The following is a 26,251-nucleotide window of genomic DNA, read 5'->3' as shown; positions in this document are numbered from 1 at the left end:
GGAGACTGTCAAGTATCTCCTGCGAGCGAGAGGGTTTTTGCAGAAAGCAGCAGTGCAGATGGCAGGTAATATCAGAAAGTCATCGGCAGCAGTATACCAAGGAAAATGGTCAGCATACTGTGATTGGTGTCGTAGAGGGAACTTGTCTCCACTCGGTACCACTATTCAGCAATTAGCAGACTTTCTGAAATATCTCAGGACAGAAAGGCATATGTCTGTATCTGTGGTGAAGGGGTACAGGGCTGCTGTAGCCTCGGTCTTACGTATGAAAGGTGTGGACATTTCATCTTCATGGGAGTTGGCCATGTTGATGAAGAGCTTTGAGCTGTCATGTTCGCCAAAAGAACTAAAAGCCCCAGATTGGAATTTGACCATGGTACTGAGTAGTCTGACAAAACCCCCCTTACGAACCACTAAGGCAGTCCACAGATAGGAGCCTGACCCTGAAAACAGTCTTCTTATTGGCCCTTAGCCTTAACCAAAAGGGTGGGGGAACTACATGGCCTGTCATATATCGAGAAGCACTCGAGAGGTTGGAAGTCAATGGTATTCGAGTTCGTTCCAGAATTCGTGGCCAAAACTCAAAACCCTTAAATAGTGGACGGTAGATTTAGTAAATACTAATGTTTAAGACCAAAAGTTTGTTTCGTATATGAACAAATAACCTTTCGTGTAGGAGACATTCTTATGTGAAAGGATAATCTCTCAATGACAGGCAAGTCAACTCTCCACCCAGAAATGCAATGATCCAGTTATTATACAAATCATAGGAGCAATGATTTTGTAACCACTAGTTCTCTGGGGATTTCACGTTTTCACCCAGCTACAACTGGTTCATTATCTTGTTACCACGTTTCAAAGACTAATTCCAGCTTGTGGGAATTCTTCTACATAAAAGGCAAAGGTTCATATTCTTGTAAGAGCAATCGCACCTTACCTGTTAGGCACTTATCCACCTCATCTAGAGAGAGAGAAGATTTTCTTCTCTGGGCTCGCTCCAAACCAGATTGTTTGAAAGCAGATACACCAATAACAACATTCCTGGCAAAAAAAAAAAAAAAAAAAAAAAAAAAAAATAACAAAAGTAAAGTTTACCACAAAAAAGACTGTACACATATCAAAACAAATATGAGAGAGAGAGAGAGAGAGAGAGAGAGAGAGAGAGAGAGAGAGAGAGAGAGAGAGAGAGAGAGAGAGACGAGGGAGATGAGAGAGAGAGGAGAGAGAGAGAGAGAGAGAGAGATTTAATACCTGAGTTTTTTCCAGAAGAGGTTCGAGTGAGTCCACTTGTTTTCCATGACAGCACGGTTGTAATAACCGTACGTGATGGCATTGGGAGTGATGCCATGCTGGCGCATTTCACACAAAACCTTAACGGCTAGGATAGGTTGTGAGTACTGACCACAAAGTTGCATCATTACTCGGTAACTAACCTGTAAAATAATTGGTTAGAATATAAGGCTTGTATATCATTCATTATGGGATTTTAGTGACAAAAGTAAAATACTACTCACTGTTCCTCATTACCTATTTAAATACATTTCATCATTACGACTAAAAACATTGATGAAATCTAGTATCTGATATTTCACTTCAGAAATCTCTGCTCTGCATTACTTCATGAAAATGTACTACAAGTACACAATCCTCTATCCAAAATCCTTGGGGCCCGATGTATTTCGCTTTTTAGAATTTTTAGGATTTCGGAAGTGTGGGGTCATGAGCATAAATGTCATTACTGCAGCAAAAGCATATTTTTTTCATGTTTTATTTATTATAGTTATTTATTCATTATAGCTTATTATTTATATTAATATACTGTTAAATGAAAGAGAGATAATTATCATCATCAATAATTAAACTGTGGGTCAATTAAGACCATATGTTCACTAACATGAAAATTTTTTAATTAATTTGTATTTTTCATAGCTAACAACCTTCAGTCTTAACAATAGGATTATCTTCTAGCGCAAGTTGGAAACCGGTTAAAAAAATCATAAAAAACAATCAAAGATTGTAAGTATCTGTGGCATTAAATTTTCAACAAACACATTCAGTAAAACACAAAAATATACGTTTGAATGTTACCGTGGTACCTTTCAAATTTAGTGCTGTCACAACATATGTCTATAAATAGAGCATCAGCAGAATACAGTCATTCGATAACAGATCTCCATGGCAACCAGCCAACCAATCAGGTTTTAGCTGTATGTATTCTGTCTAAGAAAGAACATTTTGCTCACATGAAATTGATGAATAGAATGAACTCCTCATTACTTCAAGTACAAAATTGTTGGTACAGAGATTCTTCTGCAACAAAAGCATTTTTTTCCTTCAGAAGATATTTATTAACTCTGTGTTCACATACCTTCAAAACAAATTAATCTCTTTAATCTCTCGAGGAATGTTAATCCACTTCTGTTTACCTGCTGGTCACAACCTTTATAATCTACATGTCTACAACCTTTATAATCTACATGTCTGTCATAAAAAAATTCATTTTTTCTTCTCCAAAGATGTATTACCTGTACTGCACATTTTTAAAAACATTATGAACACGCACACACACACACTGTGTGCACATACTATTGGTTACAAAGACTCAAATTCACAGTATGTTTTCCAGATGGAGAGAGAGAGAGAGAGAGAGAGAGAGAGAGAGAGAGACTAAGGCTTGAGAGATGTACAATTATTCTTTAATTATCTTAGGATTTTCGTTAATCTTGGGATGTTCTAAGGTGCTACGTTTATAGAACGCCTCGCCTTCCCAGCAGAGTTTTAGTGATATTAATTATAAAAGAAGCAGCCATGCCTTCTCCTAAAGCAACTGTTGTTGGGAGAGAGGGCATGTCATAGGGAGGTATTTCCGGTCTGACGGAAGCTTAGGGTAAGAGAGGCAAGTCACAAGAGTAGCTAGGCTTCGAGATGGATTTTAGGGACTTCTACAATAAGACCTATTTTCCTTCCCAATTTGCTGGCGTTGTGTTTTATCACCTTTCAGGTGATGCCCGAGGCGGTCTTTGGAAGCCCCGTGATTCAAAAACAACCAGTATCGCTCTCAGTCAACTGCAGTCTGTGATCCAGGACAGATGTCCAGCCGGCCAGCCTCCCAAACTTAAGCCTATCGGCTCGGCGTACTGGTGGGCACGAACCCCAGACCTGAACAAAGCCGGGCGCCACATTTTCCACAACGATACACTGAATATTGCATCCAGGTACGTCTAAAAGTGTAAACTTCAACCCAGCACCTTTTACTACCATACGACTCTTGCTAATTTCATTTTCAATTCTCATTTTTACCCCTTCTACATCAAAGGCCTTTGTCCTCATCGGGCCACGTGCTTCCCTTTGTGACTTGTTTTAGAGAATTAATCAGCCTTAATCAAAGCAAGAAGTCATTTTTCCTTTTATCTCGTTTAATCTGGGATTCTTTTCCAGATTCCATGAGTCACGTGCCCTGTCTCTGCCCGCAAGTGTGCATTACCCAAGTTTATGAAACCAGCTTGAATTACTCCAGTTGGAGCCATCATTTACCTTTTCTCCAGGCCAGCACGGGCCTTTTTGTAAATAAATAGCTGTAAAGTAACTAGCTGAGTTTTCTGGCGACCTTCCCTCTAAAGAAATTATCAATAACTATCAGTTTACGGTAAGTTAAAGTAATTCCCTCTTGAAATCCCTCAATTATTTCCGTTTACGTATCTAGCCTCTCTCAAGGCCGCTAAATACGTAATAAAGGTCAGTTCTTGAGATTTAAAAAGAAAAATATTCTGAGTAGCAGTGCACACAAAAATGTTTTAGGACAGCTGTCAGCATGCCAAACTACCAACCTGACACTACTCTCCACATCATGTTTTCAGTTTTTAAAGCTTCCTAGTTTTTAGAATTTTTGATAAAAGGATTGTGTACCTGTATAGAAATGTCTATAAACACAAAAGTCACAATACCTACGATTAGTGTTCATAGTAATTGATATCTTTATCAAGAATTTACTAGAAATGGAATGGCTTACAACTGATATTGTTGATAACCTAAAAGAAATAATTCAAACTGATACAAGGTACTTCTGTAAACACAGAATATCCATCACAGCAGCAGATACAAGGATCTATTGCACTGCTATACTTCACCCATTCAGCAAAAATGGGAGCCAAACTTACAAATCAACATGTTAGCCTCCGTTAGGGTTAGCTATATGTTCAATCAATTTGTACCAGTGTATGGGAGGAGTAACAGAATTAGAGACATACTGCATTCCTTTTGGACAGTATCTTTCCATCTGTATCGTTAAATATAAGATCCAATTGTTTGATAACCTTTTTCAATACGTTTACTTCCACATAGAATTAATTATTATTCTGATCATATGAGGAAAAGAAATTGCATGTGAAGGTACCTATTATGCAAATGATGACCCAAACTGTTCCTGAATTATTAAAATAGAGCAAACTGATCAACACTGCTCTAAGATTTGAAGAATATTTTCTTAATAATAGTCAAAACTAATAAATTAAGAGGGCAAATAGTCTACTGGAACACCTACATCAAAAATACATTCCTTTATCCATATTCCAATTAAAATGGGCAAACCTCTATTAATAATTATCGAAAGCTGGTACAAAGTATCTAACAAGGGCATGTCATCAAGTTTTCATAAAATACTGTAACTGGCTTTTAACCCTGAAACTTACTTCATCGGCTTGTGAGAGATTAAGTTTCTGCATGTTAGTGAGTATCCTGAAAGCTAGTTGTAAGAATCGTGCTTTATGGTGCTGCGTAGATGCAAATGCTGGGAGCTGTGTGAACCAGAGACTGCAAAGTAGGAGAAAAACAGAAATCATGCACAGATTTTCATTTTTAGAACACTTATCACAAGCCTGGTTTGACAGTGTTTATCATTCATATGATTATGATTAGTCTTAACTGTTATCGATATAAATTTAAACTCAAAATCTACTAAAAGCATTAACTCAATGGCTTTATCTTCACATTTTCAGCCTTTGTCATGTAGATATAGATTTTATATATTGGTTAAAGTACTTAAAAATACCCCAATGGCAGTTCCAAATGTGGCAAAAAATTAAAAACTATTTAAATAAGCTTATGACTCCCAAAAGATTGACAAAATAAACTGCAAAGAATATGTAGAGAATCCTTTACACTTTACCTTATCAACAAAACATGGATAGCCTAAGCAGTTCAACTGTCAAAAAGGTTTACATATATAGAATAATTATTAAAATTTAATCACTTACCTGTAACAGCTAGAAAGTAAACATTTTGCCCAAAGGATAGGTGTCTGAGCATGCCGCGAGGCTAGCTTCTGCGCAGATTTAACCTCATGTTTTGTGCGGCGGGCAAGAGGGGAGGCAGGGGTAGCTTGAGGTGGCTTGACTTGCGCAGGAAGAGCCGGCTTTGGCTCCTCTGTTGGAAAGAGCTCTGGATTCAGCTTGGGAAAACCCTAAAATTGTTTACAACCAGAAATTAATAAACTTCCATTCTGGGTCAAAACAAAAATGGTTAAATTTACAAATACAAACTCATATGATCATGTAGTGCCTAAATATGAAAAACAAAATTTAAAAAATATTATGAAAATGAAATACATCTAATCTAATAGAATATTCAAGAGGTTGCTTCAACATAGTACACACACAAAAAAGTTCATAACATGAAACTAATTTTCCATACAATCCATCTATCATAAAAATGATCCCAGACTCAAAGCTTTTGATAACAAAAGAGAACTTCCTATAAAATTACTGCCACCTAGACTCATGGGTATGTATCATGTATCCATTAACCACCTATTTAGTGTAGACTGAGCATGCAAATACAAGATCAATAGGGTGGAAGGTGGGCACTTCATACAGGAATGATGGTTTAAGTGAAAAAATACTTATGTTAGCAACGCTATCAATCACATAATCTGAATAACTTTTTAGGTGTCGAGAATGTCTGATGAGTTCAGGGGAGCTTTTGGATATTCAACAACAGTTACTCTGATAACACCTTGTGTAATAATCATTTCAATCTTAGCTTCCTACTGAAGACCACTAAGTGAGCAGCAAGTAACCACACAATACATGAATTTTGAAGTCTTCTGTACCCTAAAGGTTGCCTGAACCTTAAGAGATTCCTAAATGACTGGATATCATACTGATTATTTCCAACTTATAGGACACGAAACAGGAAATTGGTGGATAAATAAATTGGCAATAGCAGACATAAATTAACTTTATGAAAAAGGCTTGGAACTTATAAAATAAAAAGATGTTAGTGCACTCATTCCTGAAAGTCCAAGCAATTCTAATGTCATGAGAATACTCTCCTTCTTTTGTAAAAGAAAGACCGAGTCTGGGGATAACTGCGGCATTTATATGACTGATGGGCTGTTATGAACAACCAAACCTAATGGTTTTGCAATAAACAAATTTTGGAAGAATAGTTCATCCACAACACTGTTTTCCATTTCTGGTTTCTTATGGAACCTAAAAAACTCCTTCATGACTGAGGGTCTATATGTAAACACTTCCTGTTGGTTATTTAAGAATCATACCTTGTAAGAATACAAAACCCCCTCTGGAAGATATATTGGTTCAGGTGGTGGTAAAAACATAGTATGTTCACTCTGCGTGGCTTCAACCTCTAGTAGTCTCATAGTTGTATCATCTTCTGTTACCTGTTGACAAAGGATTTCCTTTATGTTTAAACTAAATATATTTCCACAAAAGAAGATAAGCAGTAACTTACTAAGTTAACTACCCATTTATATTTCATTCCAATACTTCCACCTATACATGTAACAACATATTTAATGCCAAATGAAACTAAGTTTACCTTTTCTGCACAATCATCAAAGAAGGCTAACGAGGCATCTTTATCGGAGACAAAGGACCTCTCTTCAATGAATTTGCTAAACAACTGTGTATTCACCAACAACTGATAGAATTTGTGATAAGCTCGGTCTCTGGATTTTACAAATGCTGAAAGAAAATAGAGTTCACTTATTCAAATTAAATTATCATTACTGTACTATAAATGAAAGAAATCACTGGGTTGCATTTATAGTCTAAACTCGTACAGTTCATCCAAAAGTGAGAGGTGAAAACTGAAGCAGAGTAAAGTCATAGAAGTTGCAATCTATTCACTTACAAATCAAAAGATCACAAGGAACATATGATATACTATTAAAGGTAAAAAGCAATGTCACTAAGGCCACTTTGTTACAGACTTAGCGAGCTTTCTTTACACTTTACACTTCAATACAACAACGCAACAGATTATTTTCCTAATTCACTTCACCTTCAAGGTCAAAAAGAGATGAGGTATCACATGCTGCCCCAGCCTTTGCAGAAACAATGGGGAGTAAGTAATTACTGTAGCCCTTCAAGATGGTGGCAGTGAAGCGAAGAAAAGCCTCCTGGATCTCAACATCTAGTTGTTGCTGGGGAAAAAATTCTTGTTATATATAACACAATCTAAATACAGCATAGTTAATCTTCTACACTGTGAACCAATACACCACTTAACTACAAGTAATTTTCTTCCCATTAAAAAGTTTGATTCCCAAAATCCTAGGTGTTATAAGGGTGAGCAGTACTCTAGTGCAAAACATGAAGCAGACTCACAGGAGCTGGCAAAGTATATCATCAGAAAGAGAGACTTTCAATAACTGATTTTTTTTTTCAATCCTTTTATACTTCCTCAACACATAAGCTGTTCTCTTTTTTGTCTTTTTTCTTAGGTCACCTACCTCTTTTCTTTTCATCTTGAAGTCAGAGTCAATACTAGAATCAGGTTCATTTTTTTGTGACTTGAGATGCTGTTGCAGTGACTTTTCAAATTTATGAATTTTCTCGCAAAGGGTCTCTAGGGTAGCCCGTAGAGTCCGTGTTGCTCGGCGGGGTAGAATTTTTGTAACTAGGTGTCTTTTGTCCTCCGGACTGCAAAACGAAAAAATCCAAGTTTTGGAAGCTCTTTTCACACTTAAGTCGAAAACTTCTAAGTGATGCAATCCCATCATATGCACATAGGAAGATTAGAATGAAAGCTTACTTGATCATTATCATCTACAACAATAGCAACTCCTCAAGAAACGGTATACCTTTCAGATATAATTGGATATGTGAATGTTAAAAAATTCCACTTTCAAGAAGCAAGTTTGGTTATAAAAAGCAATAAAGGCTATATCTACTCCATTATAAATGTTTAAACACACAAGTGAATATTCTTCCCAAAAATATTTTCCATTAAATTTCATTACTTAACAAAAAGAACAAGACTTACACAGACATGGCACCCGTGTCGAGATCAATGCAAATGACGTCGGTGGGAGGATCATACAGATCAAAGAATCTGGAGTCAAGACCAAGGAGAAATGGAATAGGGGCATTTAGGAAGTCTGAGAGCCCAAGAGGACACAAAGGTACATAAGGACACTGCCAGTGGAATGGGAAGATGATCTGAAAAAGATAACATCATATCACAATACGTATAGTATTTGATAATGACCTCAAATAATTTTATGTGCACTAATGAATTTCAACAAAAGTGGCATTTACCTGTATGTTAGTTAATTCCCTTAATCAGAGAATTTTTTTACAACAAAGATGAAGTCTCTTAATTTCAAACATGGCTACAAATGACATTTTTATAATAAAATAAAATTTTCTATATACTTACCAAGTAATTACACAACTAATAATTTCCCAGTGAGCAGCAAAAAGATTTTAAATTACGCAGGAAGCCTTCGAAAGCTCAGTGTAGGCACAAGGTGCCGCCCACTAACAGCAATACTGGTAACGACTTGGTCGACAATTTCATTCTGTTTTATGCCCAATGCCCATCATAGGAGAGGAGGGTGGGCTCCGATCATGTAATTACAGTAACACCTCAGACTTTGAACTTAATCCATTCCAGAAGGCTGTTCGAAATATGATTTGTTTGAAATATAAAACAAATATCCCCATAAGAAATAAAGGAAATCAGGATAATTTGTTCCAGCCAACCCAAAAAGTCCCCCTTTTCCCATTTTTCTATATTCATGTTCACAAGTTAAATTAAGAGTGTTAAGTGATAACACAGTATATGAAGTAAAATTTTTCCAAAAAAATTTTGTGTGGACATTAATGAGGGATGGAGAGAGGAGAGACAGGAACCCTTTGAGGAAACCAAAATGGTCGCAGTAGGCAAAGGTTGATAACAAAATCAATTTTATTCACATTTTACATGGATAATCAAAGGAATCGATAGTGTTTCTATTTGTCTGTGCGAGAGAGAGAGAGAGAAATTAGCGTGTATGATTACTGATGTGTTTACACTTAGATCTTAGGTGCATGAAAGAGATTATGGCACAATAAATTAACTTACTGTCTGCAAACAGCAGAATACAAGAAAAGGAAAGAGATTAAATAACTTTTTACAAAGAATTTGTTAAACAAATAATTGAAGGCATGCAGAAGCTGAACGCAGCGCCAGTGTGTTTATTATGAAGCTGAGATACTTTTACAGTGGTAAAAAATCATAAAAAGCAACTGTCACGAGATAGGTATTTTACCATAACAAAAAGAAGTGATTTGGGCAAATTGAGTGTAAGTGAAACAAACGGGCAAATAATAATCCAAGCTCAGCTGGTAAGTCAGTAGGAAGTAGACCCACTTCTTCCCTCTCCTCTCTATCGTCTCAGTCAGCGCACCGAACACTGGCTCAATTAAGACTTTTTATTGTCTCTGTATTGCATTGGATTGTTTTCATATTTTATCATTACATTAAATTTATTCTGAAATCCCCTTTCTTATGTGAATTGTTACTGCTTTTACATACATACAGTAATATTTCAACTTTCTCTTCTCCTCCTCTCCTCAACTTATCAGTGCTCCCTTGTTCAGTCTCAAGTAAGCTGCACATGACATCACCGCAGTGACGTACAATTTTGTGTATCTTTTATGCTTAATTTTATATAGAAATGCTTTATTTTATTTGTCAAAAATGGCTATCATTAAACTATATATTGTAAATGAAAACACATGTTGATACAGATTTTCTTGCAGGACACAGTAGGCTGTCGAATACAAGTATAAGGAAGATGATAATAATAAGTATAAACAAAATAATCAGTCAGTTCGAAGTATGTGCATTTGTTTGCCAAACGATACAAAATTTTGTAGAAAATTTCATTCAAAAAACAGAAAGTTTGACATACGAAACGTCGACAAATGAGGTACCACTATATAATTGATGGAATTTTATGATAAATGTTTTATTCTATAGAAACAATCATTCATAGCAAAACTAGCAACCATGAATACCCCCAAATTATTATCAAGTTGGGAGTTTAAGCACCAAGGATCCTACATAAGAGATGACTGATTGACACTAAGAATACATAGGGACAGTGATCAGGAACCAAGTCTCCTAAATGTTCTAATGGAGTGCTCGAGTAGTTGGCTTCCCACAGAGTAATCCAATAGATAGCATTTTTTGGGAACTCATCACCATAATCAATCTTTATCTTTATCTTTCATTAATAGCCTTATCTAAAGATGCAGCCTTCAGAGGTTATTGGCTACTACACTGTATGTCAATGGTAAATACTATAGTACTTCCTTTCCAAATCTAAAGACTTATCTGGTAAATGCCATAACTAAGGATCCAGACCAAGCTTGTGAAATGAGACTACCACCTCCTTTCTGACAGATGAAAGCATGCTGAACCTTTGGACATTTGAAACGTGAATACAGCCATATACATACATTAATGAGTCTGTTTAAAAAAAATTTGTATCATACAACTATGCCTATGCCGTTTCACTTATTGGATATTGCTATTTATCTTATATAAAATGTGCTTGTTTAATACTAACCATAGTAATTGCTTCAGCCACAGCAGTTAAGACATCTGGTCGTAAAGAATGCAACAAAATCTTCTGTTCAGTAAGAGCGAACAACAGAACAAGGAGACAGCCCTCAGGACGGAGCGTCATAACAAGCTGACGAAATTTAGCTCCGCTGTGGGGAAATAAAACAATGAATACATGACAAAGAATTAAAATGATTACAAAGCATATACAGAACATAACAAATAACCAATACATTTGTATAGAGCTAAATTATCAGCAAAGGAAGTTTAGTTGACCAATATAGCAGTCACTTGTATGGTCATCCATCAATGGGTTGAAATAAAAAAAAAAATTAAAAAGCCAATTTTCCTTATCTGTTACAAGGCATCTAATGTACAGCTACTGTTAGGTTCTTAGTTGTACAAAAGATGTTAATCATAATATAAACCCTATAGTACCATATTATATACATAAGGGTTATTCAAAATAATGAACAAAAATTCCTTTTTATATTCCATAGATACAGTCTTTCCAATTTCATTGTGCCTAATCAAATACATACTACAGTATGAGCGACAAACTATTTTGTAGTTGTAATGAGTGCAGTGATCATTATAGCTAGGTGAGACATCTTTTCATTACTACTAGTAATTCTCTGTCCCATTTGTCACTTTCTCAGTCTCTCTCTCACCAAGAGATGTATGACATAAAAACAATAAGGTTGTATCTATTCAAAGCTGGAAATCTTTCAATTCCTTCTGCAATAAGAATCACAAGTCATTCTCATCTTGTCTTCTCCCTCACCTTTTAATTTTGGATTGGGATACATATCAGCATGATACAGCCTGCCAAATTGGCATTTATGTACTTATGGAACTTTATTATCTTTTTCAGAATACAATAAATTATGGTGTGTAGGTAAGTGCTACACATACTAATAAAAAATGTGCCCAACTCATGAATTTACATCAAAATTTTGAACAAAAAAGTATACTTCACTCAATTTTATTTTACTTGGTTAGTAGGAAAAAATCACTTGAACAGACTACATACTATAGAAATGATTTAGAAGAGCTGGCATTAAGTGCATTTCTTAAAAAAAAAATTAAAATCATATGCAACAACTTTAAACTTCACAAAATTTAAATCAATAACTGGAAGATTAGATCTAAATACAATCTTTTTTCTCTTGAATAATTTTTTCATCTTTTTCCTGTTTCATCTTTTACCATCAATATAAATGAAACTGAAAAATATATATGAATACTTATGATAAATGATTCCCCTCAGAGAGAAGTACTTGTCATCACTCTATTACTCTAGTTGAGTAAATGAATAAACAGTACCTTGTAATACAATTACCAGTAAATTTGACAACAATATATGTGTAATTCCCAACTGTTACTTTAAGATTGCTATCTTGTAAAAATGAAACACACTTGTAACAGAAGTCACAGCAGTCAAATGATGCAAAGGCATTACTTGGGACCAACCATACCAGTGAAGAAAAAAATATAACTATCTGAGAGATCTTTGATCAGACATAGTTAAATGGAAAAGTTGGTCAACTTATTCACCCAAAGATAAGAACATTACCTGAGGCTTATAGGTGAATCTTCTGGCTGGGCCAAGGATATTCGTTCTGTAGCATCCAACTGTACGAGGATTCTTGGTCTCCGGGCACTAGGGAATGGCACACTCTCAACAAAATGATAAATATATCTGCAAAAACACAGAAGCAGGTGAAACACACAGGTTTAATACCAAGGAACTTTGTTAATAGAATATGACAAAATTTATCTGACTCACCAACAAAGTTTTACAACATACTGAAGAGTCACAGGTACATAACTTGAAGGAACTGATGGGTCTTACCTCTCTATGGGTACACTATATGAACCACCAATTGCCATGTGATGCAAGTATCTGAGGAACTTTTCAAATGTGTCAAAGAATGGCCAACGGGACAAAATGCATATGCACTTGTTTGTATGAACAATATTATGCCATCCAAAGTGCTCATCCAGCTTCAGAGACTCTCTCTGCTCCTGGGTGAGCTGATCATGTGAGTATTTCTCATAGAATGATATTGCTGCCCCGTAGACCTTCTCTACTGCCTCTGTGTTTCCTTCTCCAGCTGTGACTGTTAGTACAAAAGTGGAGAAAACTGGCTGAGGTAATGAGGCTCGAGCAGGCCAGGACTCTAACGTAGCCCCCATGGGAAGGCAAAAGAGAGCCAAGTCCGTTGGGATAGGAAAATCAGGATGGTGATGAAAAGGGAAGCTATCCATTATTCCTGCCCTGTAGGCAATGTAATTGGAACGGTTCATGGATTTCTTGTAGCATACATAGATGTCAGACCCAACCTGCAATAATAATACTATCATAATCATGCGGATTACTTTTTCGAAGGTAGACATATCACACTGAATTCTTATAAAAAATTATGAAGTTACACTTAGATTAGATAAAGAAATAAGGAGTGGAGTGTGATCTGGGCATGGAACTAAGGTCTTTTATCTTTCCAGATCTATCAAGCCAGTGTGGCCTATAATAAGATTAATGATTTACAGGTCTGTACAAATATGTTTTACCATAAAAAGTTGTATAAAGCATAACAAGCACAATTTCATACTAACCACAGTCCCTTTATTTAAATTTCGGTCTATAGTACAATAAGAGTGAGGGGCTTGGTCACCACGGTTGGTCATGACGACACAGATGTCAGACACCACAAGTTCATTGCAAGCTGCAGTATCACTGGCTCTTCTGTAATGAAATATGAATATAGAGGGAAAATCAATACATAAAAAAGTAAATATATGGGTGAATGCAATTTTAATGCTCTATAAATACAAACTTTTATTTTTACACAAACATGCTCTATAAATACAAACATACTTTTACATTACATAAACATAGCAGTAGCTTCATAAACATTCCTTTTTTATTTCCTATTCGGACATCATTCACTCCTTATGAATTAGATGTTTCATAAAAATCATTCTTTAACAAAACCATAACACATCTATAAAAAAAAAATAAGGAACTAATTTATGAAATTTTGGCTGACATGCCAAGCACTGGGGCATTTTTGGGTATATAGTACTGAAGACAGAAAAAAGAAGGAATTCCACTGGTTATAAAGCAAGATAAAGAGACCCAGAAAAAAAGAGAAAGTAATTCAAGGATCTGAAGATGGAACTGGAGGAAAGCCTTACAGCTGTATTAACCCTCTGGCGCACATATATAAGGGTGCAAGGTACATGAATTTTCCCCTTGGCAGAAAAGAACATGTGCATGGAAAAGTTTTTTGGCAAAATTCGGTACGCCCAAACTATAACTGATATACGCTTCTGGTTAGTGTTATTATGTTGGCAAATGATTGAATTATTTTTCCTAAAACAATCAGAACATCTTTACAAGGATTAGAAATAATAAAAACGATGTGATGAATGTAAATTTTCAAGAAGAATCGTAAATATTTTTTGGAAATAATCATGAAAAATATAATAAAAAGAGTATGGCCAGCAGAAACTTCAGCATTTTTCGTTAAAACTTTATTTTTATCTAACGCCAACGTTTCGGGATACAAATCCCATCTTCAGGGCTATAAACAGGGAAAAAATTAAAATTCTATACATTAAATCAGACTAAAATGGGGCACAGTAGTAAATTATACTTTTTAAAAAATTATATCTTATCAAAATAAAATGTCTAGTATTCCTGATGATCACAAATGAAGTCTGCTTAAAAGTAAAGGGTTGTTGTAAAACAATATTTTATTGCAGGCAAACAACACACAGTACTAGGCAGCACATCACACACAAAATAAGAGGTTTCTATTTTGTATGAGTACTTCCAATATGCAGTACAATGACAAAGATCTCTTACTTGAGCAAAAAGACCTTACAACTTAGTAAAATTAAAATAAATAAAATGCTATAGTACAATATGGAAAAATTATAGACAAGAACAGAATATTTCTGTGTAAAGACCTCAGCAAAATGATACAACTGTAATATAGTTTGGGTTACCTGCAAAATGACATTGTTATGATACAATAAAGTTTCATACATACTTACCTGGCAGATATATACATAGCTATAGACTCCGTCGTTCCCGACAGAATTTCAAATTTCGCGGCACTCGCTACAGGTAGGTCAGGTGATCTACCGCCCTGCTCTGGGTGGCAGGGCTAGGAACTATTCCCGTTTTCTAATCATAATCTCTCTTCCACCTGTCTCCTGCGGGGAGGCTGGGTGGGTCTTCAATTGTATATATCTGCCAGGTAAGTATGTATGAAACTTTATTGTATCATAACAATGTCATTTTCATACATTCAACTTACCTGTCAGATATATACATAGCTGATTGACACCCTTTGGTGGAGGGCAAGAGACAGCTAACTAACTGACTAGACAGGTAAACAACATATGTTGTAGGTATTAATAAACCTTAGTTCCTACCTTTTTAGATGGAAGACTTCGTGGCTACTGCCCAGGAGTCTGCTTCATCTCAAGAGCCTTAGCGAGATAGTGATCTGTGGCCAAGAGTTCTTGTGGATCTGTCGATGGGGTCTCTTCCACTTACTCGACAGAATCCTAACTGGCGTTTGTCAATGGGAGCACATCCGCATATATGCCAACACGCACTAATTTAAGGAGCACACAACCAATCCCGATCACCCGATCCTAACCCGTGTTAGTTCTAAGATTGCCTAGAGTTATCCCCAAACTCTTTGCAAACAACCACAAACTCAAAACTCATACATACAAAAATAACAAAATTTTTGTACCCCTCTAATAGTCAGATGTCACTCGATTTTCAAATGAAGAGAAGTGAAGGCCGCCTGTGCGACTACTGACACTCCCATACACCGAAAACCCGAGAACACATCCGACAAGAGGGTTACGTACATAATTTTAAGGATTGGTGCATTCTCCTTTACCCAGAACCGTCTGTGCTGACACAAACGGACCTAACGAAAAACATTTATCATACGTAACTCGCACGTCTTTTAAATAATGGGATGCAAACACAGAGTTGCATCTCCAATAAGTTGTGTCCAAAATGTTCTTTAGTGACATATTTCTTTGGAACGCCACCGAAGTTGCGATGCTCTAACTTCTGGGCTCCACTCTTAGAGATTAAAAGAATCATCTGACACTTCTTATGAGCTTCCGTGATAAAACACTTCTAACAAAGAAGGCTAAAGCGTTCTTGGACATTGCTCTCTTGGGGTCTTTCACTGAGCACCAAAGACCTTTCTGCGAACCCCCCAACTGCTTCTTCCTGTCCAGATAAAATTTTAGAGCTCTAACTGGGCAAAGGGATCTTTCTGCCTCTCTGCCCACCAAACTAGAAAGTCCTTTCACTTCGAAGCTCCTGGGCCAGGGATTCGAAGGGTTTTCATTTTTGGCCAGAAAAAGGGACTGAAATGAACAAATTGCGGAGTCTCCTTTGAAGCCAACTCTTGATTCAAGGGCGTGCAACTCACTGATTCTTTTTGCCGTTGCAAGAGAGATCAGAAACAAACACTTTCTAGTGATATTACGGAACGAAGCAGTGTGAAGTGGTTCGAATTCATCTGATGAAAGAAATTTAAGAACCACATCTAAGTTCCAGCTTGGAACCTTAGGTACAAGTGATTTAGATGTTTCGAATGAACGAATGAGGTCGTGCAAATCCTTATCATTCGTTAGATCTAATCCTCTGTTTCTAAAGACTGCTGAGAGCATACTCCTGTATCCCTTAATAGTTGGTACTGAGAGATGCGACTTTTGTCTAAGAAACAGAAGGAAATCTGCAATTTCGGTCACAGAGGTACTGGAAGAGGACAGCTTCTTCGACCTACACCAGTTTCTGAAAACTTCCCACTTCGATTGGTACACTCGCCTCGTAGATGATCTGCGGGCTCTAGCAATTGCGTTTGCTGCCTGGCGAGAAAACCCTCTCGCTCTGACAAGTCTTTCGATAGTCGAAAGGCAGTCAGAGCAAGAGCGGGTAGATTTTGATGGTACCTCTCGAAGTGGGGTTGTTTGAGCAGATCTATTCTGTTTGGAGATCTGGGGAAGTCCACTGTCCATTCCATCACCTCTGTGAACCAAATTTGAGCTGGCCAATACGGAGCGATCAGAGTCATCTTGGTTCCTTCGGATGCCACGAATTTTCTGACTACTTCCCCAGTATCTTGAACGGGGGAAAAGCGTAAACGTCTATTCCTGACCAGTCCAGGAGAAAGGCGTCTGTTGCATAAGCCCGGGGATCCTCCACCAGGGCACAAAATGTATCTATCCGTTTGGAGAGGAATGTGGCGAAAAGATCTATTTGAGGCTTCCCCCAAAGGAGCCAAAGGCTCTGACAGACTTCTGAGTGGAGTGTCCACTCTGTGGGAAGGACCTGGAATCTCCTGCTCAATCTGTCCGCTCTCACATTCCTCTCCCCTTGAACAAACCTTGTTAGGAGAATTACCTTCCTTTGGTTCGCCCAAATCAGTAGATCCCGTGCCAGCTCGTACAGAGCAAAAGAGTGCGTCCCTCCTTGCTTCTTGACATAAGCCAGAGCTGTCGTATTGTCTGAATTTATCTGCACGACTTTGCCTCTGACTAAGTGTTCGAAGCTCTTTAGCGCCAGGTGAATCGCTAAGAGCTCTTTGCAATTTATGTGCCATGACACCTGTTCTGCCGACCAGGTGCCTGACACTTCTCTGGGTCCCAATGTTGCACCCCAGCCCGCCTCCGAGGCGTCTGAAAACAATGTCAGGCTTGGGTTCCGTACTTGCAGGGACACTCCTATGTTTTCCTTTAATGGAACCAACCACCACTTCAAATGATGTTTTATCTCTTCCGAGATTGGAAACGTGTCCGAGAGCTGACCTGTCTTCCAACTCCAACTTCTTCTTAGGAAGAACTGAAGCGGTCGAAGATGTAATCTTCCTAGGAGAAAGAACTGTTCGAGCGAGGAAAGGGTTCCCAGAAGGCTCAGCCATTCCCTCGCTGAAGTGCGCTCCTTCCCTAGAAAGTTCGATACTGTGGCACAGCCTTTCTTTATTCTCTCTTGAGATGGAAAAACTCGAAAACCCCGAGAATCCATCTGAATCCCCAGATAAAACCACGTTCTGGCTGGGGATCATCTGAGACTTCTCGAGGTTCACGATCAATCCCAAAGACTTTGTCAATTCCAGTGTTGTTCGCAGGTCCTCCAAACACTGCTTTTGAGACCTGGCTCTGATGAGCCAGTCGTCCAGGTACAGGGAGACATTTATCCCTTTCAAATGTAAGTGCCTTGCTACATTTTTCATCACGTCTGTGAAGACTTGAGGACCGTGGACAGGCCGAAACACAGGGCCCTGAACTGATAATTTCTTCCTTCGAACATAAATCGAAGGTACTTCCTCGACGAATGGTGGATCGGGATGTGGAAGTATGCGTCCTGAAGGTCTAGGGACACCATCCAATCCCCTTGCCGCAGTGCTGCAAGGACTGAGGCAGACGTTTCCATGCTGAACTTCTGTTGTTCGACGAATTTGTTCAGCGCACTTACGTCCAGTACCGGTCTCCATCCCCCCGAGCTTTTGTCACAAGAAACAAGCGATTGTAAAACCCGGGGAGTTGCAATCCAGCACAAGTTCTATTGCTCTTTTGTCCCACATCTGTTCCACCATCTGACGAAGAGTAATCCCTCAGAATAGGGTCCCTGTATCTGGCGGACAATTCCCTCGGAGATGTTGTCAAGGGAGAATGTCCTTGAATGGGATGCGATACCCCTTCTTGATAATCGACATCGTCCAAGTGTTGGCTCCTATGTCTTCCCAGGCTTTCGCAAAATAATGTAGCCTGGCTCCGCTACGGGTGTTCTTTGGAGGACAAGTAATTTTTCAACTTCCCTTTGCTTAAAAGGAAACGGAAGGAAGACCTGCCCCTCTTATCGGTTGACTTCCTTCTGGCGATCGGTCTAGTTGGAAGACCTCCTCGAAAGGGCTGTTTCTGAGCTGGGCGAGCCACTTTCTTTTCCTCACTAGCCACAGGCCTATTCTTCCTTGAGGATTGTCTAAGGAGATCCTGGGTGGCCTTTTCCGTCAGAGAATGCGCGATGTCCTTCACCAACTGCGAGGGAAAAAGGTTTTCAGAGAGAGGCGCAAACAATAAGGCGGCTCTCTGTGAATGAGAGACGGCCTTCGTGAGGAAAGCACTGTGCACCGCCCTTTTCTTTAAAACTCCTGCACCATATAGAGAGCATACCTCAGCCGATCCATCCTGAACAGCCTTATCAATGCAGGCGAGGATGCAATTCAGGGTTTCTGGGTCGAGTTGTTCATTTTCTTGAGATTTCTTGGCCAGAACCCCAAGGGACCAATCTAAGAAGTTAAAAACTTCTAAAGTATGAAAAAGTCCCTTGATGAGGTGGTCCGTTTCCGAAAGCCCCCATGTAACCTTCGCTGCATTCAAGGCGTGCCTTCTCGACGAATCCACCAAACTCGAGAAGTCTGACTCAGCTGAAACGGACAGAGATAATCCCATATCCTCTCCCGTTTCGTACCAAATTCCTCTCCTCCCTGTAAGTTTAGCGGGAGGCATACAAAAGACCGTCCTTCCTAACTCCTTCTTCTTCTTGAACCAGGAGTCAAGAGATTGTAGAGCTCTCCTCATAGAAATGGCAGGCTTCATTTTAAGGAAAGAGGAAGACTTGAGTGTTTTCGTGCTTGAAAACTGCGAGCGTGGCGAAGGGGGAGCAGCTGGCGTCAAAGAGTCTCCATATTCCTCCAACAGAAGGGACGAAAGAACTTTATAATTAGAAGATCCTTCCTTCATTTCGTCCTCCGAGGCATCTTCTGGGTGGATAGGCTCGAAGGAGAAGGCTCTCTTCTTTCTACTGACTCTTCTCTTACTCTCTTACGAGTGTCAGGCTCTTCATACGAGGAATGCGCCTGGTGTACAGTAGGAGTATCTCGCCTGGGAGGAGTAACTTGCTTGGAATACTCCTGGCGCCTGGCAGGCGCAAAGCGCCTCGAATACTCCTGGCTTTCAGTAGGCGCATTTTGTTTAGAATCCTCCTGGCGCGTTGTAGGAGTATTAAGTTCCGAGTACTCCTGGCGCCTGGCAGGCGCAGAGCGCCTCGAATACTCCTGGCTTTTATCAGGCGCAATTTTGTTCAAGATAATACATCCTGGCGCGTGGTAGGAGTAATTTAACGTTATTTCGAAATACTCCTGGCGCCTGGGAGGAGTATAAAGCTTCGGAAATACTCCTGGAGGCGCCTGGGAGGAGTAGAACGAGCCTGGAATACTCCTGGCGCCCCTGGCAGGCGCAAAGGCGCCTTCGAATACTCTTGGCTTTTAGTAGGCGCATTTTGTTCAGAATACTCTGGCGTGTGGTAGGAGTATTAAGTTCCGAATACTCCTGGCGCCTGGGAGGAGTAAGTAAGGCAGAGTACTCCTGGCGCCTGTGAGGAGTATAAGCTTCCGAATACTCCTGGCGCCTGGGAGGAGTATTTAGTTCAGAATACTCCTGGCGCCTGGGAGGAGTATCTAGGCCCGTACGACTCCTGGTGGTCTTGTAGGAGTACGTCGTTCCGAATACTCCTGATCCTTAGCATGCGTCTGATGTTTAGTAGGCGCTTTCCGTCTCACAAGTGCTCTACTCCTAACAGGATCTTCCTCTTCAGCTAACTCTTGGCGCTTGATTGAAGATCTTGAATCTTGTACTGGCTCGTTGCGCCTACTCGGAGTCTGGCTTCTGGTTGGCGCCCTACTCTTGACAGGAGTAGCTTCCTTTCTTACCTCTCTCCTGTCTAGCGCACCGCCCCCCCCAGAGATGGCCGCCTGTGCGACAACTCCCCTGAAGGATGCGTCGCGCCCTGGCAGGAGATAGGTATTTAGATCTTTTAATAGGAAGCCTATCATCCTTCTTACGAGTAGGCTCCTTATAACGAGTTCCTACTAACAAGGCTAATTGCTCTTGCATATTCTTCAAAATTCTTGGTTGAGGAATCTTCCGCATTAGGAGAGGGAGATCTGGAAGGCGCTCTAGGATCTCTTCCAGACCCGAGTCTGACTGTATTCTCGCCCTCTTTATTACCGAAGGCGCATCCCCCCCCCTCCTTCTGAGAAGCGCTCGGGACTCGAATTGAGCTCATGCTCTTTCTTACTCCTCTTCAAAGGACGGGAAAGATTCGACTCCTTCCATCCTCTTCTCGGCGAAGGCGAACTCGACGACGAAAAGCACTCTCGAAGGATGCTTTTCCTATAGCGGTCCTTGGCAGTCGATACGATCGATTCTGCCGAAGGGACGCCTGATCGTTGGGGATTCTCCACAACCCCCGTACGGCTTTCGACTTTCCTTCTCCTCCGGGCCAGGGAGCTTGGAAGAGGTCTAGGCCTGGGAGCGTCGCAGAGACGACCAGACCGCCCCTGCCACTACACTGGGGAACACTAATATCACTGCCACATTCACTTTCCTTACCTTCCAATGCTGCGACTTTTTCCTGCATTTTCTGAAGGGAAGCTCTAAGTTCTGCTATTTCCGAAGCAGAAACTAGAGGGATTAGCAAGTTGTGAACGGGTGGGCTGAAACAGAATGGTTATTATCATCATAGGAAGAAGCTACAGAGCTAGACAGTAAATCATGAGAGGCAGACATTCTGCGGGTTTTATAAGCCGCCTTCCTCTCTCTATCTCTCTCTAACTTCTTCAAGTAAGAAGTTAGATTCTTCCACTCTTGTGTACTCAGATTCTCACACTCATTACACGTATTCTCAATCGAACATTCAACCATTCTACACCCCCTACAACTAGTGTGAGGATCTACCGAAGCTTTCGGAATCCTCACCTTACAGCCCTCATTCACACACACTCTGAAACTAACACTAGAATCAGACATATTCACAAATTCCAAAACCAAGTCCAAAAAACAGTCCACGATAGCGAATGCCAAACAACGATCCAAGTACGTCACCAAATATCAGCGAGAGATGATCAAAAGCTTTGCGAAAAACGAATTCTAGTCAGGAGGAAGTAACAACAATGTTGATACAGCCGGCGACAGAGAGATTATGATTAGAAAACGGGAATAGTTCCTAGCCCTGCCACCCAGAGCAGGGCGGTAGATCACCTGACCTACCTGTAGCGAGTGCCGCGAAATTTGAAATTCTGTCGGGAACGACGGAGTCTATAGCTATGTATATATCTGACAGGTAAGTTGAATGTATGAAAATTTAGTGTATAGAGTTTGGCTATTAGAATACAGAATATAAATGCATATAAAATATCATTAATATTGACACAAATACAAAAAGATCTCTCTACATCAGTCTCACCTGTATGTCATATAGGTGGTCTGGCCAGAAGGGTTGATGTTTGCGTTGCGTCCTCCATGTGTAAATTCTACAATCTGAGAATCGGCCATAACACGCTCACGACCCTCGTATAATACACTGTGAGATACAATAATTTCATTAACATAAATCTTCTATGCAAAACTTTTAAATATGTACACAATTAAATCACTGCTATGTTAAATTTCCAAAGAAACCATTAGAATTAAAAACGACCAAACTTCTTAAGCAGTAGGGTTGCCAAGGTATCAATCAACCACTTTTGGACTCTTCAGTTCTACTAAAAAGTCTTATTAGTCTCTGGTATCATTGTCCATGCTTTATAAGATATATTTCATATTTCTGATCATCCTCTACATACAGATCTACCCAGATGTGAGGTACAATTCCCCACTGTTTTCTAGTAGTTTTATCCGTTATGCAAATTTTGGAATGATCTTCTTAATCACGTAGTGTAATTCAGTCACTGAAATTTCAGTCAATCATAAAATTTCATACGTCCATACTTGGTGAAAAAAGGCCATGATTTGTATTTTTCTTTGGTATGCAAACCAGAGCCTTTCATTTCAGAGTATCATTCAGCACCAGAGCTAGAGACCATCACTGAACTTGGTAATGAGATAAGTTAACAGGTGGATAAATGGGGTGAGAGGGGGGAACACCCATACCTCACCTGCCATAACCAAGCACCTTTCTTTTCAGGATCAGGGACAAAGCTAAGTAGTTACGGTGGAAACTTAGATAAAAGACTGGTTTCTATACCCAAGAAAAAAAAATTCCTTTCAAATTTGTCATTTGTTCCCATGGGAATATAACCCACTGCTGATTATGTAGGAAACTTACTCATTAAGTGGAAGGTTACCTCATTAATAAAAATTTGACCAATGAAACCTGTACTATCCCCTAAACTTTCAATAATACAGAAGTGCATTGTCTAATGGTGTGGTACAGTAACTTACTTGAAGCCTTAATGCTTAGTTTTTATTAACTTAATTTGGCAGCTGTTGAACAGGAAATAATATTCTTGAAGGAGTTATAACTAGGGTGAACATTTATTTGACTTGCGAAAGGGGGACAATAGTATATAGTAAGCCCATGCGCACTTGCACTTATGTTGAGTTGTTATAAATTCAGAAGTTTAATACATAAGTATATTCAATTACAGGTGATGATAAATGAGAAAGTCTATCAATCAGTGTTTTTATTCAGACATTATCGCTGACATTTTAAGGTCTATCAATCAGTGTTTTTATTCAGACATTAATGCTGAAATTTTAAGCAGAAAATTATTCTTTAAATTTTAAGTAAATTTCAGACATTATTTAAAAAGAAAAAATCATACATCATTCTTAGGCATATTTTTGGCTTGATTTGATCTTCACTAAGTATATTCAATAACAGGAAATTATAAATTAGGTTTATCAATGACATTGTTTTTATTCAGACATTATTTATTGCTGACATTTTAAATAAAAATTACTCTCTAATTTCTAAGGACAATTGTAGTAATTACATAAAAAAAGAAAAGCTGAAAGGGGGACATTCGGGCGTCCCCCCAAGACCGCAATTTTTTGGGGGATAAAGTCAAAAAAAGGGACTGTCCCTAGTTATAACAGTAATAAGTAAAGCTGTTTTGTCATTGGTAACTTAGTGGTTAGTTAGTTATCTACTTGTATTACTTTATCTTTTTCTGAATTTTAAATTGAACACGGTACATTTTTCTCTAGCATAGCGCTGCCTCTTTATTTGGATATCAGGCGTAGATTTTTCCCCATAAAAAGCTGGAAGATTTTTTACACATATTATTTTACAATATGGCCTTGGTAGTTTCTTTAATTGACAGTTATTCCAAAACTCATCTTAATTTGTTCCTTTATGACACTTCTAGTATGAATTTCTTTTGTAAAATGTAAAATGAAGCTTTAAAATGACAAATTTGTAACTAATTTATATTTTTCATAACTAACAAACCTGAGGTCTTAACATTAGGATTTACTAGCGCCAAGCTGGAAACCGGTAGAATTAAAATTAAACTTGTGCGATCCAGGGACTATTGGCAACTATACCAGGTCACGGGGCATGTATACCCAGAATGCCCTCGGCGTCGTGTGACCTGCCAGTTATACTTCTAACCCAGTTTAGACTGCTAGAGGGGTGGTTCGAGGTGGGCCTTTAACTGGTTTGTTAGTTATGAAAAATACAAATTAGTTACAAATTTGTCATTTGTTCATATACGAAACAAACCTTCGGTCTTAACATTAGGATAGACTTACTTATTGGAGGCAGGTAAGTCTCTAACTGACTGGGAGTTTGCCACCTATATCCATTTCCGAATATTAGGAGTATTCCAAGATATAAGAAAATATGACATTGTTATGATACAATAAAGTTTCATACATACTTACCTGGCAGATATATACATAGCTATAGACTCCGTCGTTCCCGACAGAATTTCAAATTTCGCGGCACTCGCTACAGGTAGGTCAGGTGATCTACCGCCCTGCTCTGGGTGGCAGGACTAGGAACTATTCCCGTTTTCTAATCAGATTCTCTCTTCCACCTGTCTCCTGCGGGGAGGCTGGGTGGGTCTTCAATTGTATATATCTGCCAGGTAAGTATGTATGAAACTTTATTGTATCATAACAATGTCATTTTCATACATTCAACTTACCTGTCAGATATATACATAGCTGATTGACACCCTTTGGTGGAGGGCAAGAGACAGCTAACCAACTGACTAGACAGGTAAACAACATATGTTGTAGGTATAAATAAACCTTAGTTCCTACCTTTTTTAGATGGAAGACTTCGTGGCTACTGCCCAGGAGTCTGCTTCATCTCAAGAGCCTTAGCGAGATAGTGATCTGTGGCCAAGAGTTCTTGTTGGATCTGTCGATGGGGTCTCTTCCACTTACTCGACAGAATCCTAACTGGCGTTTGTCAATGGGAGCACATCCGCTTATATGACAACACGCACTTATTTAAGGAGCACACAACCAATCCCGATCACCCGATCCTAACCCGTGTTAGTTTCTAAAGATTGCCTAGAGTTATCCCCAAACTCTTAGCAAACAACCACAAACTCGAAACTCATACATACAAAATAACAAAATTTTTGTACCCCTCTAATAGTCAGATGTTCACTCGATTTTCAAATGAAGAGAAGTGAAGGCCGCCTGTGCGACAACTGACACTCCCATACACCGAAAACCCGAGAACACATCCGACAAGAGGGTTACGTACATAATTTAAGGATTGGTGCTTTCTCCTTTACCCAGAACCGTCTGTGCTGACACAAACGGACCTAAAGAAAAACATCTATCATACGTAACTCGCACGTCTTTTAAATAATGGGATGCAAACACAGAGTTGCATCTCCAATAAGTTGCGTCCAAAATGTTCTTTAGTGACATATTTCTTTGGAACGCCACGAGGTTGCGATTGCTCTAACTTCGTGGGCTCTCACCCTTAAAAGATAAAGAATCATCTTAACAATTCTTATGAGCTTCTGAGATAACACACTTCTCAACAAAGGAAGGCTAATCGCGTTCTTGGACATTGCTCTCTTGGGGTCTTTCACTGAGCACCAAAGACCTTTATGCGAACCCCCCAACTGCTTCTTCCTGTCCAGATAAAATTTTAGAGCTCTACTGGGCAAAGGGATCTTTCTGCCTCTCTGCCCACCAAACTAGAAAGTCCTTTCACTTCGAAGCTCCTGGGCCAGGGATTCGAGGGGTTTTCATTTTTGGCCAGAAAAAGGGACTGAAATGAACAAATTGCAGAGTCTCCTTTGAAGCCAACTCTTGATTCAAGGGCGTGCAACTCACTGATTCTTTTTTGCCGTTGCAAGAGACATCAGAAACAAACACTTTCTAGTGATGTTACGAAACAAGTAGTGTGAAGTGGTTCGAATTCATCTGATGATAGAAATTTAAGAACCACATCTAAGTTCCAGCTTGGAACCTTAGGTTCAAGTGATTTAGATGTTTCGAAGGAACGAATGAGGTCGTGCAAATCCTTATCATTCGTTAGATCTAATCCTCTGTTTCTAAAGACTGCTGAAAGCATACTCCTGTACCC

The 26,251-nt window shown here is 39.1% G+C and overlaps 2 protein-coding genes across 4 annotated transcripts in view; one reads left to right on the top strand and one right to left on the bottom strand.

Moving 5' to 3' along the window:
- The window catches only part of LOC135213323 (DENN domain-containing protein Crag-like), a 248,453-nt gene that overhangs the window by 117,767 nt on the left and 104,435 nt on the right, over positions 1-26,251 (top strand). The gene's annotated exons all lie outside the window — the stretch shown is intronic.
- The window catches only part of LOC135213068 (C-myc promoter-binding protein-like), a 101,170-nt gene that overhangs the window by 62,582 nt on the left and 12,337 nt on the right, over positions 1-26,251 (bottom strand). For all 3 annotated transcript variants that reach the window (XM_064246916.1, XM_064246917.1, XM_064246918.1), the window contains exons 3-16: positions 22,154-22,270; positions 13,477-13,606; positions 12,713-13,203; positions 12,434-12,559; positions 10,862-11,006; positions 8,287-8,462; positions 7,754-7,943; positions 7,303-7,444; positions 6,838-6,983; positions 6,557-6,679; positions 5,253-5,458; positions 4,689-4,809; positions 1,252-1,433; positions 938-1,041 (exon numbers count right to left, since the gene is read on the bottom strand). In XM_064246916.1, coding sequence (XP_064102986.1) covers positions 938-1,041; positions 1,252-1,433; positions 4,689-4,809; positions 5,253-5,458; positions 6,557-6,679; positions 6,838-6,983; positions 7,303-7,444; positions 7,754-7,943; positions 8,287-8,462; positions 10,862-11,006; positions 12,434-12,559; positions 12,713-13,203; positions 13,477-13,606; positions 22,154-22,270 — 2,399 coding nt within the window. The remainder of the gene's footprint in view (positions 1-937; positions 1,042-1,251; positions 1,434-4,688; positions 4,810-5,252; positions 5,459-6,556; positions 6,680-6,837; positions 6,984-7,302; positions 7,445-7,753; positions 7,944-8,286; positions 8,463-10,861; positions 11,007-12,433; positions 12,560-12,712; positions 13,204-13,476; positions 13,607-22,153; positions 22,271-26,251) is intronic.

Source organism: Macrobrachium nipponense, chromosome 42, assembly GCF_015104395.2.
Source record: "Macrobrachium nipponense isolate FS-2020 chromosome 42, ASM1510439v2, whole genome shotgun sequence".
Lineage (NCBI taxonomy): Eukaryota > Metazoa > Arthropoda > Malacostraca > Decapoda > Palaemonidae > Macrobrachium > Macrobrachium nipponense.
Note: the sequence above shows the minus strand (reverse complement) of the source record. Positions and strands in the feature narration are given on the sequence as shown.